The sequence below is a fragment of the Ovis aries genome, chromosome 3, assembly GCF_016772045.2.
Source record: "Ovis aries strain OAR_USU_Benz2616 breed Rambouillet chromosome 3, ARS-UI_Ramb_v3.0, whole genome shotgun sequence".
Classification (NCBI taxonomy): Eukaryota; Metazoa; Chordata; class Mammalia; order Artiodactyla; family Bovidae; genus Ovis; species Ovis aries.
Window position 1 is genome coordinate 31556970 of NC_056056.1, and position 15643 is coordinate 31572612.

At 34.9% G+C, this 15643-nt stretch overlaps 1 protein-coding gene across 6 annotated transcripts in view; it reads right to left on the reverse strand.

Moving 5' to 3' along the window:
* ATAD2B (ATPase family AAA domain containing 2B) overlaps nucleotides 1–15643 on the reverse strand; it is a 153558-nt gene that overhangs the window by 58328 nt on the left and 79587 nt on the right. For all 6 annotated transcript variants that reach the window (XR_009599768.1, XR_009599767.1, XM_042245844.2 and 3 more), the window contains 2 exons: nucleotides 8898–9083; nucleotides 538–673 (listed from right to left, as the gene is read on the reverse strand). Coding sequence is in view for 4 of the 6 variants with exons in the window: in XM_042245844.2 (XP_042101778.1) it covers nucleotides 538–673; nucleotides 8898–9083 (322 nt within the window). In the remaining 2 variants the exon portion in view is untranslated. The remainder of the gene's footprint in view (nucleotides 1–537; nucleotides 674–8897; nucleotides 9084–15643) is intronic.

The window sequence follows — 15643 nt, forward strand, 5'->3', positions numbered from 1 at the left end:
TTAAAGAGAGCCATGACAGACTTTTAAGTGCCTAGCATAATATATTTAACAAAACAGGTGTTCAATAAATACTTTAAAAATCAATTAATAAATAAAATAAACCAGAAAAGGCAATTGTTCTAATCAGGCCCAACAAAACAACCCTGACCCAGAAAGCAATCAACACAACACCTGTTGTTCACAACCTGCTAGTTCAAGCCCTCAGTACTAAAAATGACTAAAACAGAGCAGAACTAAAGACTTTTTCTATGACTTTTTGAGTCTCATAAATCTACTAGAGCAACTGGATTGAAGTGATAAAGAGATTACTTCATTAACAGTCATCCATTAGAAAAACTTTAACGATGAGGCTGTACTTTCCAATTTCAAGTCAGTTAAACACAATGGCCACTTCCATGAGTCCATCTAAAGTTATACAAAACTTGAAAAACTGTCTTCCACAAAGAACTGTTTTGTTTTAATGACTCCAAGAAAGGATATTTCTTAACTCCAACACCTTCCCCACCCCCATTTTCCTAAAGACTTTAGGAACTTTACCAGTGTGTTTCCTTCGTGGTGGAGCCATTGAGGCCTGATTGAGAATCAGTTCTTGGAAAAATTTTCTTCTGTCCTCTTCAATAGGCCTTTGAATATACAAGACCTCTTCGTACTGTATTCTAAAGATACATTTAACCTACACACATACACACACACACACAAAGACATTAAATATTAAAAGAATTAAAAGCTTATATATTATACCAAATTATAATTTCTTCAACTTCCGTACCATTTTCAATGTTCACTGAATATTCATGAGAGATTAAAGTAGTCTTAGGCTATGCTGTTGAGAGGTTCAACCTCATGGAATAAACAAGAATGAAATAATGATCCAGTTCAAGTCATTAATAAATTATGATATAAAAAAGGACGGTTGATTACCATAGTCAGATGGGGACAATCTCGAAGAGCTGTTACATGAGCTGAAAAGTAATTATCTACAATCTGTCAACACAATAGAGAGCAAGGAGGATGCTAACAGCATCGCCTTCTCTTAAGATGTTTTTGTGTGCTTCCTATCCACTGACTTCCCCTCCTGGGCTCTTTCCCTACTGAGTCTATCCCACTGGATCCTCTGGAATCCTGGTTTCAGAGCAAACAAACTATACCTTCAATCTCATCAAAGGATGCTACACAGTGACATCACCTTCCATGCAAAACTCCTAAGGAAAATTAAGCCTGTCATACTCATATCCCAATCCCTTCCAGTTTAGGGACTGCCACCTCTCCTTTGTTCACCTACTCTATAAAGACTCTGACCCCAGATGTCCCCTTTTTAAAATATGCTCTTTAAATCCTCTTTACATCATTCACATTTGTCTATACACTTCATTTGATTTTTTTTAAGAAGGTCTATTTTCTACTTCTAGACACCAAACTTTCTGAGAACAGAATTCATCTATTTTCCTATACCTACCACTATACCTGGTACCTAGCAATACTTAATAAGCATGTACTGAAAAAGTAAAGCTTGTGGTTTTGTTTCCCAGCCCACATCCAATTGGAAACTGCAAATAAAACAAGGAAAAAGGTCACTAATATGGAAAGAAGTCCCCACCATGACAGTGTGGAAATACTGGATTAAAATTTAAGACATCAGATTCTAGCCCAAATTCAGGCATATATTTCTTATAAACTTTGGACAGTCCATTCAGTTTGTCACTATGAATTACAGAAATTTTTAAAAATTATTTTAACCTATCTTTGTAACAAGGAGGTACATGAAGTCCTTCATTTTATAGATGAAAAAACACAGGCTTGGAAAGGTTTATGTGATTGGCCTGAGGTCATAAAATGAATAAACAGAGAAGACTATTTAGCTGCAAAGGCCATTTTTAACTTTAAAATTCTAAGACAGAGAAGAGACAATTAATGAAAAATAGCCATCAGAATTCAGCATTTGGATGGGAAATTACCTCAACTCAAAGCCAAATCTTTCAAGAGTTAATATAAAATTTCACCTTGTGCCCATCCAATATTTTCTTTGAAGACTACCTTCATGTAAAAATCCTTTAAACCCTTCAATCTATGCTATGCAAGGCTTTTCTTGAAAAGTTCTGACAAACAAATTTACTAGTGAACATCCATTATGTGCCAAATTTCATGCCAGACACTGTAGTTATAAACCTGAAGAAAAGAGGCTTACTTCCTGCTGTCAAGTCTCAAGTCTCACAAGAAAGTACTATGATGCCATGCCAGAAGTGTTATAACAGAGCTAGTGAAACAGAGGAGACCCTACAAGGGGCAAAGATGAAGATATAGCAAATATACAGAGAAGACATAGCAGAAAATGCTAACATTAACTGGTTCTTTAAAAATAAACAGAATTCAATACCTTGGAAATAACAAGATTTTGTTCAAGTGTTTTGTTCAAAGCAAAGCATTTAAGTTCAGTTTTAAATATTCTTCCTTCTGATCATTTTTCAACATTGTGTTGAACTTCATGAATATAAAAACAAACCAAAAGCAAGTCTACAATAATCCCCCTGATTTGCCTGTCTGATTACTATCAACAGCTTTTTTTTCTTTAAATTCACTCCTAACTATCTTCTGATGTTCCCAGACTCAAACTTCATGTTGCAACAAGACGAAACTCATACTAATTCCCTGAACGAATCATGTTCTTCCACACTGGTTCACAATGTGGTTTTTATATATGCTATTCACTCTTTCCTAAACTTTTTTTAACTCTCCACTCAAGCCAATATTTTTTGGAAGCTTTCTCTGACTTTCCCAGATAAACTTAGACATACCTTCTACTTTCTCTCTGAAACTTTAAGTTCCATAATTACTAGTAAATTAATTCAGCTGTGCAACTATCACAAGTCAGTTTTACTAAAAAAATATTTCCATTACTTCCCAAAAGTTCCCCTGTTCCCATCTGAAGTCTATCCACACTTCACTCCCAGCTGACAACCACTGGTTTGGTTTCTGCATCTAGAGATTTCATTTCTTCTGGAAATCACATATCATAGAACTGGTAGTCTTCTGTGCCTAGCTTCTCTCACTTTTAGAATAATATCTTGAGGTTCACTCATGCTGGACAATGTATCAGCAGTTTACTCCACTTATTGCTGAATAATATTTCACTCTGTATGTATGACATTTTGCTTCACTAATCACCAATTAATGAATACTTGGGTTATTTCCACTATGAAGAATAATTCTAGCAGGAACACTGGTGTACAAGTCTCTGGGTGAATGTATGTTTATATTTCTCTGGAGTAGTTACCTAGGAGTGAAAATGCTGAATCATATCGTAACATTTTAAGAACTGCCAACTTTTCAATGTGGCTACATCATTTTACAATCCTCCAGCAATATATAAGAAGTCAAGTTTCAACTTCTATCTGCTTCCTTGTTTAAAAATCCCTTTTCTTTTCTTTGTTCAACCCTGGACTCTTTTTTCCTAATTCTCCTAAATAGAAATAACTTGTAATTCTCATATATCTCAACTAAAATTCTCCAACTGTTCTCAGAAAAAATCTTCAGGGTCCACAGAAGTATATTACTTACACTAGAATTTTGCAAAAAAAGAAAAAAAAAAAAGGAATGAGGTTAGGCAGGACTTTCGCAAAGCCTTTGTGGTAATTCAATGGTCAATTTCTTTTTCCATTTAACAAACATTTACTAAGCAATTCCAGTGTATTAGGAAGTGAAGGACTATAAGACAGTCCCCTCCTCTCAAAAAGCTTGTGGTAGAGGTTAGAGACTCAAATGTTTTGGTATCCACACGTCATTAAACTCTTAAAAATTACTCAAGAACCCAAAAGAGCTTTTGTTTATCTGGGTTATATTGGCCAATATCTATGTACTAAAAATTACAACTAAGAACCTTCCAAATAATGTATTCATTTAAAACATATTATATGTCAACACTAAAATATATTCTTCTGATGAAATTATTTATGAAACAGACACAGAATCACAGACCTAGAGAATAGACTTGTGGTTGCCAAGGGGGAGGGTTATATTGGGAGTTTGGGATTAACAGAAACAAACTATTACACACAAAATGAATAATAGAAGAGAATATGAATGTATGTATAACTGAATCACTTTGCTGCACAGTAGAAATTAACACAATGCTGTAAATCAACGATAGTTTAATAAGATAAATTTAAAAACATATATTCTGTTGAATATCATTATTGACTCAATGGACATGAACTTCAGCAAACTCCAGGATATAGTGGAGGACAGGGAAGTGCTGTGGTCCATAAGGTAGCAAGAGTCGAACATGATTTAGAGACTGAACAACAAAACACTCTTTTTGGAAGACATATTTTTTTCAAAATATAAAATATTATATATGTAAAATAAAATTCAGTGAGAAAAGTGGCACTATTTTATATTTCTTCAAATCTCTTTAATGTCTGGCTTAATGAAAGACAACTGGATTCTCATTTTCTGCTTCTGCATTCAATCTACTACAATAATGTGGTGAGTGCTTTACATTAAGAAAACCCATATTCAAGAAGATACAGGGCTTCCCAGGTGGTGCAGTCATAGAAAATCCGTCTGCCAATTCAGGAGACATGTGTTGAACCCCTGGTCTGGGAAGATCCCACATGATGCAAAGCAACTAACCCCGCGCACCATAACCACTGAGACTGCTCTAGAGCCCAGGAACCACAACTACTGACCCCATGTGGCACAGCTACTGAAGTCCATTGTGCCCTAAAGCCCACACTTCACATTAAGAGAAGCCACAGCAATGAGAAGCCCACACACTGCAACTAGAGAGTACCCTCACTCCCTGCAACTAGAAAACAGCCAGCATAGCAACAAAGACTCAGCACAACCCAAACAAACAAGATACACAGCTTAAACAACAACAAAGAGGAATGTGACAAATCTCTGAATGTCCTGTGAGGTCCACAGGGGTCCATGGATCACAATTTGATAACAGTCAGTCTAGAACGATGATTTCCAATTTTTTTTTTTGATGAAATGCCTCATCAGTAAAAAAAAAATTGAAAATATTCCCTCCAGTACATGCATAAACATATTAAACATATTATTCTACTAATATTACCATTTCTACTATGAAACATACTCACTGTAATATTTAAGATAATATGAAAAATAAAGTCCGTCTAGTCAAGGCTACGGAGAAGGCAATGGCAACCCACTCCAGTACTCTTGCCTGGAAAATCCCGTGGATGGAGGAGCCTGGTAGGCTGCAGTCCATGGGGTCGCTAAGAGTAAGACACAACTGAGCGACTTCACTTTCACTTTTCACTTTCATGCACTGGAGAAGAAAATGCAACCCACTCCATTGTTCTTGCCTGGAAAATCCCAGGGATAGGGGAGCCTGGTGGGCTGCCGTCTATGGGTCACACAGGGTTGGACACGACTGAAGCAACTTAGCAGCAGCAACAGCAGCAGTCAAGGCTATAGTTTTTCCAGTAGTCATGTATGGATGTGAGAATTGGACTATAAAGAAAGCTGAGCACAGAAGAATTGATGCTTTTGAACTGTGGTGTTGGAGAAGACTCTTGAGAGTCCCTTGGACTGCAAGGAGATCCAACCAGTCCATCCTAAAGGAGATCTGTCCTGGGTGTTCATTGGGAGGACTGATGTTGAAGCTGAAACTCCAATATTTTGACCACCTGATATGAAGAGCTGATTTATTTGAAAAGACCCCGAGGCTGGGAAAGATTGAGGGCGGGAGGAGAAGGGGACGACAGAGGATGAGATGGTTGGATGGCATCACCGATTCAATGGACATGAGTTTGGCTGGTGGAGTTGGTGATGGACATGAGTTTGGCTCGGGGAGCTGGTGATGAACAGGGTGGCCAGGCGTGCTGTGGTTCATGAGGTCGCAAACAGTCGGACATGACGGAGTGACTGAACTGAACTGAACTGACCTCTGGACTTAGAAAAGAGGGAAAGATACAAAGACACATTTACAAGAGAATTTTAAAAGGGCTCTAAAGGATGAAATTGTCACTTTGTCCCACAGAAAGAAAACATTTTTGTATCCCTATTAGTCCCATGATGACTAATTCTTTTTTGTTTTGCTTTGCTTTTAAAAATTTGGTAGAGAACCTTTTCTTTTCATCTCTGAATGAGTTTATTTCCTGATGAGAACAGTAAGTAGCATTTATTATAGAAGATTTAGAAAACAGATAACAAAAATAACTAAAATCTTAAGACCCAGTGATAATTACTATTATTCATAGTTACACATAGTTTTATTTATATATATATGACTATATAATACATAATTATTTCTATATAAACCCAGATAATGCCATACATACTAATATAATGTCTATAATTTTTGGCAATATATTCAAGCATCTTTCCATGACATTGTTTTCTACGTCAATATTTTTAATGGTCTCACTGTATTTCATGGAAGGAATCTACCATGACCTAACCAATCCCCTGCTGCTGCTGCTGCTGCTGCTGCTGCTGCTGTCGCTTCAGTTGTGTCCGACTCTGTGCAACCCACAGACGGCAGCCCACCAGGCTCCGCCGTCCCTGGGATTCTCCAGGCAAGAACACTGGAGTGGGTTGCCATTTCCTTCTCCGATGCATGAAAGTGAAAAGTGAAAGTGAAATCGCTCAGTCGTGTCTGACTCTTAGCGACCCCATGGACTGCAGCCTACCGGGCTCCTCCATCCATGGGGTTTTCCAGGCAAGAGCACTGGAGTGGGGTGTCATTGCCTTCTCCGAACCAATCCCCTACTATAGGATATTTAGTTTCCAATCTATGAAGAAAAGCTCTGATAAATACTCTTGTATTTTTTATTTTGCCTGTGCCGTATCTTTCTGTTTGTCCCTAAAAAACTCTGTCCGTGAAGAAAGGCTATGGTAACTTTTTGTGCTGTTTGTGTTCTCTTTTTTGTTTATCTATGAAAAACTACTTATCTATAAATGGCATTGCTGAACTTAAATGAATGTTTTTTAATTAAATCTATTACTATGAACTGTCCTGAAGAGAGTTTATGAAACATTTCTTTTTTAATCTGTATCTTATTGTTATTTTAATTTACCATTGAGTTTTCTTAAATACACTATAGTAACTGGCCGTTTCTTTCTTTTAGAATCAGTTCGTTTTTTGCTACTCACTGTGTACTTCAATTCTTCTTCCATTAATCTGGCACCTTGCTAACCTAGTTACTCAGTTGGCAACTCTCTATGCTTTTTATTTATTAACCAAATATTTATCAATAAGCACTAAGTATGACCAAAACAGAGCAATATACTAACGGCAAAGCTGAAATTAAAATGAAAGGCTTGGGGCAGAGGAGACTTTTCTAAGGACAATTAATATAAATTAATATAAAATATATAATGTAATCAGTAGTCTAACAAAATCTCCATAATCTTCACCTGTGTCACTTTGTTCCACAGTGGCTATCCTTAATAACTTTAGTAACTATTTGGTATAACAAGGGTGAAGAATACAGAAGATGGGAGGGTGGGTGCTGAAATTTTGGGATTCAATGCTAGTAAATTTCTAGTATTTTAGCTATTAATTAAGGATATTGGAATTCACAAAAAAAGTATAACAATATAGCAACACTGAAAATGTATATGATGCAATGTTAGCTTTTATAAAACTAAACTAACAATAAAATCACATATGCAAATAAACAAGAATATGCAAAATTAAAACTGTTGTATCACACAGATAGGTTTAGTAATACTTTTATTTACAAATTTTTTAACAATATAGGGACACTTTAGGTAAATATATATTTCTGCCTAGAACCCTTAATTATTCTAATTTTCTTTAATTTTTATAAAATTATAATAATAAAACTAGTTGAGAGGATCAAATTTTAAGATGTGGCTCCTAGGTTCAGTTATGTGGTTCACTCCATTCTCCTAAATCATTTCAAAAGCATTCCTACTTTATAATACTAATATAATACCAAATATTTTGTAGCTCTGTATTTTCCAAAATAAATTCACATATATTATCTCACACCAACAAGTATATTTTTCTGACTATTACTGCACACATCTTTCCACTAAACTTTACCACTCCCTGTGATTAAAGAAAAAAAAAATCTGATTAATGGTCTCAAGAATATCAGATTCTGAATAAAAAAAGAGAAATATTCTACATTTAATATACTTTTCTTACAAGAGCAGTAAGTTGTACAAATTCACTTTAGCAAGATATGTAAAAAGAGCTGAAACAGAACAAAAGAACTTGGTAAAAAAAATCTGAATCATAAAATTCTAGGTAATCAAGATTTAGACTATAAAATTTGAAATACATAAAGCTTTTATAAGAACTGTTGCTTGGGCAAAATATTTCTAAGCACTTCTAAAGGAGATTATTTCAAAACCTGGTATGCTTAGAATGTTAAAATAATTTCTTAAAAAGCAATTTCATTCATGAGCTGATCTCATTTCTTTCTGAAACAACTGTGATTTTTACCTTATTCTCTACTATTGAGTTGGATTTGAATTCAAATGCTAAATATCAGGTTTTAAAAATATGCACAACATGATGCTACCAATGAAAGAGAGGAAAGGTCAAATCCCACCAAATAATCTAACAGATGGTAAGAAGGAGAAGGATAATTATAATGGCACTGATGACAATACAGCTAAGGTATTCTTAGTAGTGACTATATAGTTACTATATACATCATAGTCCAGTCTAAGCATGAATTATCTCATAATTCACAATACTGAGGAATATATCAAAATATATATCAAAAAACAACAAAGCGAAACTTGAAAAGTTAATTCACAAGTCACATGGCTAATACTTGGTACAACCAAGGCATGAGCATTGACAGTACTGATTTTACAGTAACTATGTCAAATTACAAGGAAAACTATTTTAAACCATAAGAAAACATAAATATTTAGTCAGTTCTTACCTCTTCAGGCAGTTCACTGTACATGGTTTCAGAGGTAGACAACAGAAATATGGGTGAAAATGACGGTATATCTTGTAGCAGAGTCAGAAAAGTTGCTCTCACAGTTTCACTGACAGCTTCCCACCAATCACCAATGTGAGGCATGTAAACAATACTAGGTACTGTTCTTCGAGCTTCACGAAAAATCTAATCAAGGAAAGAACTGGCATTAAACATTCAAATAGAAATTATTCTAAAGTCTACATAGTAACTTCCCAATACATTAAATGTGTCAAGCCTGTTACTATAATTACAGTCAGCCTCAATATTCAAGTTGTTCAAGACATAATGCACAAACCATACATACAACTTCTATCTACCCTTATCCCACCTAAGAAAAGGAGAATATTTTGTTATTATTCCTACTCAATATGTATTAATAGTATAAAGGTTATCATATTGCTCCATTTCTCTATCACATAAAGTAAAACACCACTATAATGCTGCAAATAAAGAGATAAGCATGCACCTATATGTCACCTACGTAAGAGTGATTATCAGGAAGCACAAAAAAGAAAAAGAGGACACAGTTCACATGTTCGTGCACACTGCCTAAAATCACTCAACATATGGATTAAATATTTTAACCAAGATATGCCACCCTAAAGCTTAAAATTAATGAACTATTCGGCTGAACCACTTGTTTACCTCCCATTACCTTAATTCAATCTTCTATAAAATAGTCACAAAACACCTTTAATCTCTAAAAAGCAATAAATAAATTAGCAAAAAACTATGAGATACTCCCACTTCAGAAAGTAGAAAATAAAGTTTCCCCAGGTGTTAAAGAGTCTTAACCATAGCTTCAGTCACAGTCTGCCAACACATGCAAATAAAGACCAGGCTGGCAATTAAGAAGTTGCCAGACAGAACTACTGCCCTTTTACATAAAAGTCAACATCAACTCAATAGTCCATCAACAAATTCTTATAGGTTAATATGACATCTCTTCAGTACCTTTAACAAGTGTATGAGTAAGTTAAAAATCTGACTATCAGGGACTTCCCTGGCTGTCCAGTGGTTAAGACTTCATGCTTCAAATGCAGGGCACAGGTTTGATCCCTGGTTGGGGACTAAGATCCACATGCCATGCAGTGCAGCCAGGAAAAAATAAATAAACCTGTCTCTCTCTCTTCAATATGAGAATTCTACTTCTAAAATTCTCTATTTTCTCTTAAACACATTTCAATTAGCCTATGTAATGTGCAAGATACAGAAATGAGAATCAAATAGTTTATATGATTATCAAAACATTCCTAAGATTCAAAAGGATTATTTTTCTTTAATGAGTTAGCCTACCACTTATATGAATTTTTCAAATATTATATTTTACATAGTTTTAAATCTCCTGGGTAAAATAAAATATACTGCCAATTTAATAATAAGCCAGATGAAAGACGCTAAAATAAAAATTTCCCCCTAATTGGAAATGCAGATGTTATGATCACTCACATCAAAAGTAATATTTGTTCCTTCCCTTCCTTTAACATTTGCATATCCACCAATCCAGAACAGTTGTACAGTACAACTCCTTCAGGACCTTCAATTTTTGACCTTTTCTGCAAATACACACCCTCTTATCCTGGATCTTGAAATCCAAGGGTTATTATTTTCCAAAGTTCACATAGAACATTCACAAGAGAAAAACAAGCATAAATGTTGGCAAAAGGAAGGAACCACACAGGAGCACAAAGGCAAGAGAGGTATTTGATTCAAAAAAAATGTTTTTAATTTTACTACATGCCACCTAAATCAGGCATGGTATGTAGAAGACAGTGACCAATGGCTGTTGCTGATAAAACAAGGGTAAGCCAGCAGGAAGAAAAAGGTGATTATATGAAAAAGACTAACAAACTTCACAGCTTACTAAGAAACCTCACAAAACTACCTACCTAATTCAGCCATGCAGGTTACAACATGCCCAGGGAAAGATGAAAAAACATGCCTTTTTTAAAAAATGAAATTTGCCTTGCTAATTCTAGTATCTGTAGGTTAGATTTTCTATTAATACATGGATTGAGAACATCTACCTGCTAGCAAAGATACGAGAGTACAGGCAAAGCAACAGACAGTTTTAATGATAATAAACAATTTTCCAGAGCCATAAGTTAAACAGTGCAATAATGCAGGTATTTCAAACATATCTGCAACGTTGAACTACATATATAAATTTTTACCAACTGTAAAAGAGTGGAGGGATATTTCTATTTCTTTCCTTTTCTTATCCAAACCTCTCAAAATTAGCACACTGAATAAGATAATATTTCATTACCCTTTTTATTTCCAAAGACTTTAGGAAAGCATCTTTATTAGAATTTTTTGAAATTATATTTGAAAACCTAGAGGGCAAAAAATGATCAGGAAAAAGTCTAAGATAAATATAGAAAAATAAAAAGGCTCAGACTTTCTGGTCCATGAATATATAATTATATGAATCAAGAATTAATCTAATTATATGCAATATCAATAATCAGGGAATAGTTTTCTCTGAAACTTTTAAAGGAAAAACATCCTTAATTTCCAGAAAAATTTAAAAATGCTACTAAAACAAATTTCCTTTTTAACTCCTTATTCTATTTTATCTCTGAATGTTAAAATAAACTTTTATATTTTCCTTAAATAGTCAACCTATCCTAATTCTCCTGTTTTGGAACGAAATTTCAAAAAGAACAGACTCTGAGGATAGTATTTAAAAACTGATTTAAAAGTTTAATCATATTGTGTGTGTGTGGTTTTTTTTTTAATGTAAAGTCAGCTCTTCAGCAGTTTCCAGGTAATTTTAGAAGTTGTAGAATAAAATAGTTGTGGTGGTTTAGTCGCTAAGCCATGTCTGACTCTTTTGTGACCCCATGGACTAAAGCCCTCCAGGCTCCTTTGTCCATGGGATTTCCCAGGCAACAATACTGGAGTAGGTTGCCATTTCCTTCTCCAGGGGATCTTCCCAACCCAGTGATCAAACCCGGGTCTCCTGCATTGGCAGGCGGATTCTTTACCACTGAGTCACAAGGGAAGCCCCATGGAATAAGATACACTCTGTGAAATCAATTAATTAAATATTTCATAGGAGAAAAATAAAGCCTAGTTTTAGTGAAGCGGCAACTGTCTTGGGAACAAGTGATGCCATTTGATAACTAGAAAAATACTCACCTACAGGGTGTCTTGGATTGGTGGATGTGCAAGGTGTAGTAGAAAACAGAAAAACTGTTATAGAGAAAAAAAGACAGTAGGCCAAATTACTGAACCAACCGTTTCAAAATACCTCTGACATGACCACCACTCTTGCACAAACAAATGAACGAACACCAGTGTATGTGAATGTTCATTTTGATTCTTTAAACAATATACTTCTGGCCTCTTCCTCTCCCAGACATCATAGTCCTGTATATAACTTTTTAAATTTCTTTATTTGAAAAAAAAACCACAAACTATTTTCTCTGAGTATTGATGATATGAAAGGCAAAAATTGGGCCTTTCATGCAAGGAAGCACTAACAATATAAACTGTACTTGTATTTATGAGTCCTTAGTTCAAAAACTAAATTTCAAATCAGTACACTAGATACCAAATTAAAATGTTCAGTGCATGAAAATTTACTGTATCTTTAAAAAATTAAGAATATACAGCCTATAACAAGCCACTTTAAAAACTGAAAACTAGAGTAATTTTAAATGCAAAGGTACATGAAGCAGAAAGCTCCAAGCCAGTACAGTTTCCACTTTTCTAAAAGGGGCTACATGAGAAAAACAACTTTGTATCATCAATAAATTTCCAGAATTTGTCTTGGTCACTTTACAATATTATGAATGTACTAAAATTATAAGACATAAGTAAAAGAAAAATCTTGGTGGCTAATTTATTCTCAATTTTTATAAAAATTAAAAAGTACTATTTAAATAAGTTTAATTCCTTAAACCACGATATCCAAAAAAAGTTAAAATAATACTATGTCTCCATTATCAATAACTTTATTCCATATATGTCACTTATTCCATTTTGAGCATCTCTGTGAAAATAAGGCACTGCCTGAGGTTTGAAGATTCAGGATTCAAGAAATAAAAAGCCCAATTTCTTTGCAAGCATATAAAATCAGCCTGTTAAAAAACCCAGCTATACTAGAGTTTCTGAACAATGGGTTTAATACAAATCAACATTTCTTGAAAATTAAAACACCCAAGTTCCTTTTCTGATATTTTCATTGCTAAAAACTTCAATAATTTCAGTAAATGTGACACAATCTGGGCCAGGATAATTTAATTGGTTTACAACTCCAAGAAAAAAAAAGTGCTATGGCAAAACACAGATGTGTCAGCCATGTACACAAACACAAGAGCTTCCCCAGCATACACAGAGCGTTATAGAGAAACCTAGAAATCCTCTTTCGCAAACACAAGGGCATCCAAAGTATACACACAGGTAAGTATATTAATTCCTTAATGCCACATAACCAAAACAGATTTTCCCTGAGAATTTCCAGATATAATTTCTTTCTGGGGAAAAATAAATACTAAAATTTTTACCCTCCAAAAAACCTTACTGACCATGTGAAATTACTCGTAACAACATACAGTACCCAAACTCCAAAGCTTTTGACAGGTTATATTTAAATTTATCTACTCAGTTATACCTCGATAGTAATGAAAGCAATTAAGTAACACATTCATCAATCACTTTTTCCCTAAATCAGCAATGGAAGTAATACAAGAGGGAAAAAAAAAAAACATCTGAAAAAGTCAGTAAAAGGGACTCAGAGTTGTTGCAATTTTTAAAACATTTTATTTTTAATTGGAGGATAATTACTTTAATATACTGTGATGGTTTCTGGCATACATCAACAACATGAATCAGTCATAGGTACACATGTTTTCTCCCTCTTAAACCTCCCTCCCACCTCCCTCCACATTCCACCCCCTAGGTTGTCACAGAGCACCAGCTTTGAGTTCCCTGAATCATATGCAAATTCCCAATGGCTATCTATTTTACATATGGTAGTCTCTATGTTTCAATGGTACAGTCTCAAATCATCCCATCTTCTCTCCCAGCTTCTGAAAGTTCTCTATGTCTATTTCTTCACTGCTGCCCTGTAGATAGATTCATCAGTACCATCATTCTAGATTTCATATGTATGCATTAATATACGATATTTGTCTTTCTCTTTCTGATTTACTTCACTCTGTATAATAGGCTCTAGATTTGTCCACCTCATTAGAGCTGCTATTTTTTAGAGAGTGTTAACACAGTAAATCTTTTACTGCGGATACTGACATCTCCAGCCTTGCTGTAGGGGCTCAATAATTACTTGTGAACTGACTGGGACAACCACAAATCTTCCAGGCTACATCAGTTTCCATTCTCCTACCCTCAGAATCTTTGGAAGACTATGAAATGCTAAGTAAAATACATACAGACATGCTCACACACAGAGCTACTCTGGCAATTGTTTCAGTTATAAATGTCAAACTACTGTCCAGTAATCAGCAAAAACAGCAGTCCCCAACTTTTCTTCAAACCTTTTTTTTGGCACCAGGGACTTTTTTGGCACAATTTTTCCATGGTGGGGGCAGGCGGCAGGCCACGGATATCGAGATGATTCAAGTGCATTACATTTACTATGCAGCTGCTGATCTGACAAGAGGCTTAGCTTAGGCAGTAATGCCAGCAATGGGGAGCAACCGTAAATACAGATGAAATTTTACTCACCTCCTGCTGTGCAGCCTGGTTCCTAACAGGCCACAGACTGGTACCAGCTATGGCCCTGGGGTTGGGAACCCCTGAGCTAAAACTATATTTCTAAGTGTTTATTTACTGAAGACTTAAAATAGTAACAACTGGGATGTACATTTAAAGCGCAGGTTTCTGGGCTCATCTCAAATTTCATGAATCAGAATCAGCCAGAGAATCAGAAATTTTAATAAGCACCCCCAGGAGATTCTCATTCTCATTAAACTTTAAGAAACAATGAGAAAACCCTCCAGCAGAAACTAACTCCTCTACCACTTTTCATGCAACTGATAAAATTAATCAATAGCTGAGGCATTTGGAAGAAGAAAAAGTTTTGTCATTTATCTGCTGTGTGTGGATGTTCTAAAGAACAAGCATAAAACTTAACATGATCCTCATGGCATTAAGAAATATGAAGTAGGGCTCTTCTGCCCCTTCCATCTTAACACACATAAAAACAAACCTTTAAAGGTGATTTAAGACTTCTTTCCTTTAAAGCTACCTGTCACATTCATGTTGCAATATTAAACAACCCAATTTAATTTGCATTACACATCTCAGAGGCAGAGGTAAAGAAAATCACAGAATAACTTGCCACAGATCAAACCCTTATATTCCACATCTATTTAGAGATAATCTTGTTTACAGAAGGACCAGCTACCAAGAGAAGTAAACCAAAAGGGAAGAAAAGAAAGTGAATATAGGTAAGAGAAGGATAGAGAAAAGGGATTTTTTGTTTCTCTTTCCTCAGTATTCTGGCACTTAGGTGCTCTTTCTCCATAAGGCTTTTTTACCTACTTATACCCAGGCTTGTCAATCTCTTAATTTCTCAAATTAAGAAAAAACTCTTCAGTTCCATTATATAATAGTCTATTTTTGAAAAGTTTTCTGGAAAAGACTGTAGTATATTTTATTATCATAAATAAAATATGTACTTAAAATTCAAAGTCAGGGATTAACTGGGACAGTTTATGTGGTCTCTGGTCAAA